We start from the raw sequence: 3,341 nt of genomic DNA on the forward strand, positions 1-3,341 counted from the left end.
CGCCAGCAACAAGCGGAAGCGCGACAACAAGGCCAGCACCTTCGGCCTCAATTACAGCCTCTTCTTAGGCCCCGCCGGGGAGAGCCGCGGCCCGGCGCCGGGAGACGGGCCCCTGGGGAGGCCGCAAGCCGGGCCGGAGGAGCCCGCCTACACCGGTACGCCGTGGAAGAAGAGAAATTACAGCCAAGGAGTGGTGGGGTGAGGAGATGATTGGCGGCGGGGGAGAGGGGCTCGCTTGGGGGCTTTTTTCTTCTTTTTCTCAATGTGGTTTTTATCGGTGCATCCTCCTCTCGTTGTTGTTCCGGACGAGGCGTCGCAGCCGGGGTGTGGTGGGGGGTGATGAGATTTGGGGTGGGGGGACCCCCTGGTTTTTATTTTTATAGGCATGTCCTTTTTGCAGCCTGGGAGGAGTGGGGCAAGCACATTTGGGGGGGGGGGGGGGGTTTATTTTATTTGATTTGTACATCCTTTTCAAAAGGGAGACATTGCAGCCAAGGAGTGGTGTGTTGTGGACCGCTGGGGTGGGGATTTTATTTTATTTTATTTTATTTGCTTATTTAATGGAGAAAATTACAGCCAAGGATTTGTAAGGGGCATCCTCCTCCTCTAGGTGGGGCCTGCCCCCCCCAGAATTATAGCTCATTGTAGGGCTGCCCGCCTCCAGGTGGGGCCTGGGGACCCCCCACTTTTACAACAGATCTCCAGCTGACAGAGATCAGCTCCCCTGGAGAAAATGGCTGCTTTGGGGGGCGTCCTCCTCTAGGTGGGGCCTGCCCCCCCCCGGAATTATAGCTCATCGTAGGGCTGCCAGCCTCCAGGTGGGGCCTGGGAACCCCCCACTTTTACAACAGATCTCCAGCTGACAGAGATCAGCTCCCCTGGAGGAAATGGCTGCTTTGGGGGGTGGACTCTGTGACATTGGGCCATGCTGAGGCCCCTCCCCTCCCCAAACCCCGCCCTCTCCTGGAACCACCCCCCAAAGTCTCCAGGGATTTTCCAAACCAGACCTGGCAACCCTAGCTCATTTCCAGACTACAGAGATTGGTTCCCCTGGAGAAAATGGATGCTTTGGAGGGTGGACTCTGTGGCATGGTGCCCCACTGAGGTCCCTTGTCCTCCCCAGGCTCCATCCCCAAATCTGCAGGAGTTTCCCAAGCTGGCAACCCTATCCCCCCCCACACACACACATACACCAGTGGCCAGGGGGGACCTGTCAACCCTACCAAGGAGTGGTGGGGTGTGGAGATAGGGGGAGAGATGGAGGCCTTGCCAAAAAGCATAAATTTGGGGAAGGAAGGAAAGGATATTGGAATATGGGTTCTTGTGGTGGGTGGGAAGCAGAGGGGAAAGAGAGCAGCTGTTGACCCTGGAGTAATGTGTCTGTCTCTCCCCCCCCCCCCTCAGTGGCTGCAGTAGAAGGGGTGCTTTGGGGAAATGTTTTCAGAACAGGGACTGCAGGCGGTTTCTTTCATTTGCATTTTAAAAAATTATTCCCATTAGAAAGTCCTTATTTATTTATTGCTTTTGAAAAAGGACTTGCTTGCAAGTCTTGTTGAGGGGGGTGTTACCCCTTTTGACCTACAGGCCCCGTTGCCTACTTCCAGATATATGGGACAGTTGAAGTGACTTAGTGGCCAGGCAGTTAGTTGCCTGCTGCATTGGTTTGAGATCATGCTCTCTCTCCCTTTACCTTTTCTTTGTAGATTTCAGGGCACTGGTCCCTTAGTTTTCCAAATACATTTCCAAGGCTGAAGTCTGACTCTGTCTGAGTTCTGCCTCTAAGGGTGTTGCTGAGAAACAATCAGAGGGAGTAGCGAGTTGGCCGAAGCTCAGATTTTGCTTCTAGGTTTCCGGAGTGGCACAGGTACTGTTAGTGAGTGTCTAGACGCTGGTTTGTTTCAGTTGCAAATGTATTGCAGGGTAGTCTCATTCAGGCGCATGGCGTTATGGGGGGGCTAAGGTAGATTGCAGCTCAAGACAGCAGTGTGAGGTATTCGAGAAGGTCTGGTGGGGGCAGGGCTCTTGTGTCACAAAGAGTTTGTGGGTCTGACTTTTTTGAGGTTGGCCGGCTTTTGTCCGCTGTTGAGGTTTGATCCTGGCTGCGTTGGGGTGTTATGTTAGCTGGTTTTTTTTGGGGGGTGCGTATATTGGCTGATGGGGGAGGGAGCGTACTCACTGGGAAGAACCACACATGCTTTGAGTTGTGTCGTGATGGTTAAAACAAGAGAGTGGCCTGGGAGGGGTTGTGTTTTCATCTGTGGCGTTTTTCCTTACACTTTTAAATTTTTTTATTGTATTTAAATTAGAAGATTGTTTCTTGCACTTGACAGCATGGTGGGTGATGCTTTTAGCCTGGGGCGAAGCCCCTTTAAAATGCTGCATGATCATACTGAAGCCGGAAGCACATGGCATGGAAAAGAAGAGCATATTCTGGTCAGAAAGACAGACTACCTGTCATGATAGAGTATGCTGCACCCTTTTCCTTGGCCCCCCAGCCTGTGCATGCAGAAGATTTGTCTCTATGTCAAAATGGGGGGCGGGGGAGGAAGCCTCTTTAGCTGCTGTTTCTGGAAATTGTAGGCAGGTGGGTATTTACACTGTAATTGCTCTCGTTGCCATATAGAGAAGGGTGGGGAGCTGCCCTGGTGCATATCTTCTTCCTTTTTTGTGGGAAAATTTTATTAAGTGTGCACCTTGCTTGCTCCATACCATCTTAAAATAATACAGTGACAGGTATGCAACGCATTGCACAAAGGGAGAGGTTGACGGAGGCTTCCGGCCCTGCAACTGCAGCCACCACCCTGAGCTCTCTGTCGCAGCACGTGTTCCAGCACATGGCGGCGTGTGGGCCCGGAGGCACATTACCCACAGTACGCCCGATAAAACAGCGTTGCGTACAGGGAGCGTTCCTCCGGTGGAGCAGCAAATCGTACCCAGGAACTGCATCCTCCTTTGGCCCTTACAAAGAGTCGTCTGTGTGTGCGTGCACTTCTGTATTCTCTAAAAAGAATCTTTGTCACTCATAATGTTATGCAAGGTCCCAGGAGACAGGTGCCTTTCTGGATACGCATGCTGAGCGCGTGTGCACAGCAGAGGAGGGCGTGGAGGAGAGTCGGCCGTGCAGTTGATGCACAACTCCTCCGAGGCATGTTATGCTTAATTTAATGAATGTTTGTAAGATGCTTGAAGACGTCTTAAAAAACGTTCCAGGCCCGCGCCCTGCTTTCCTTGTGTCCCCACCCCCCTTGCTGCTCCGTCAGACCCTTTTCTGCTCTTTTTGCTTGTATCCTTTCTGTGCTGCTTAAAATTCTAAGTTCTCAGAAAAGTCATCTTATGTGGGC

General features: G+C 52.2%; 1 protein-coding gene across 1 annotated transcript in view; it reads left to right on the plus strand.

Annotated features, from left to right (window-relative positions):
• PAPD5 (PAP associated domain containing 5) overlaps positions 1 to 3,341 on the plus strand; it is a 57,431-nt gene that overhangs the window by 802 nt on the left and 53,288 nt on the right. Inside the window, exon 2 of the mRNA XM_015419240.1 lies at positions 14 to 198. Coding sequence (XP_015274726.1) covers positions 14 to 198 — 185 coding nt within the window. The remainder of the gene's footprint in view (positions 1 to 13; positions 199 to 3,341) is intronic.

Source organism: Gekko japonicus, unplaced genomic scaffold (assembly GCF_001447785.1).
Source record: "Gekko japonicus isolate JY-2015 unplaced genomic scaffold, Gekko_japonicus_V1.1 scaffold111, whole genome shotgun sequence".
NCBI lineage: Eukaryota > Metazoa > Chordata > Lepidosauria > Squamata > Gekkonidae > Gekko > Gekko japonicus.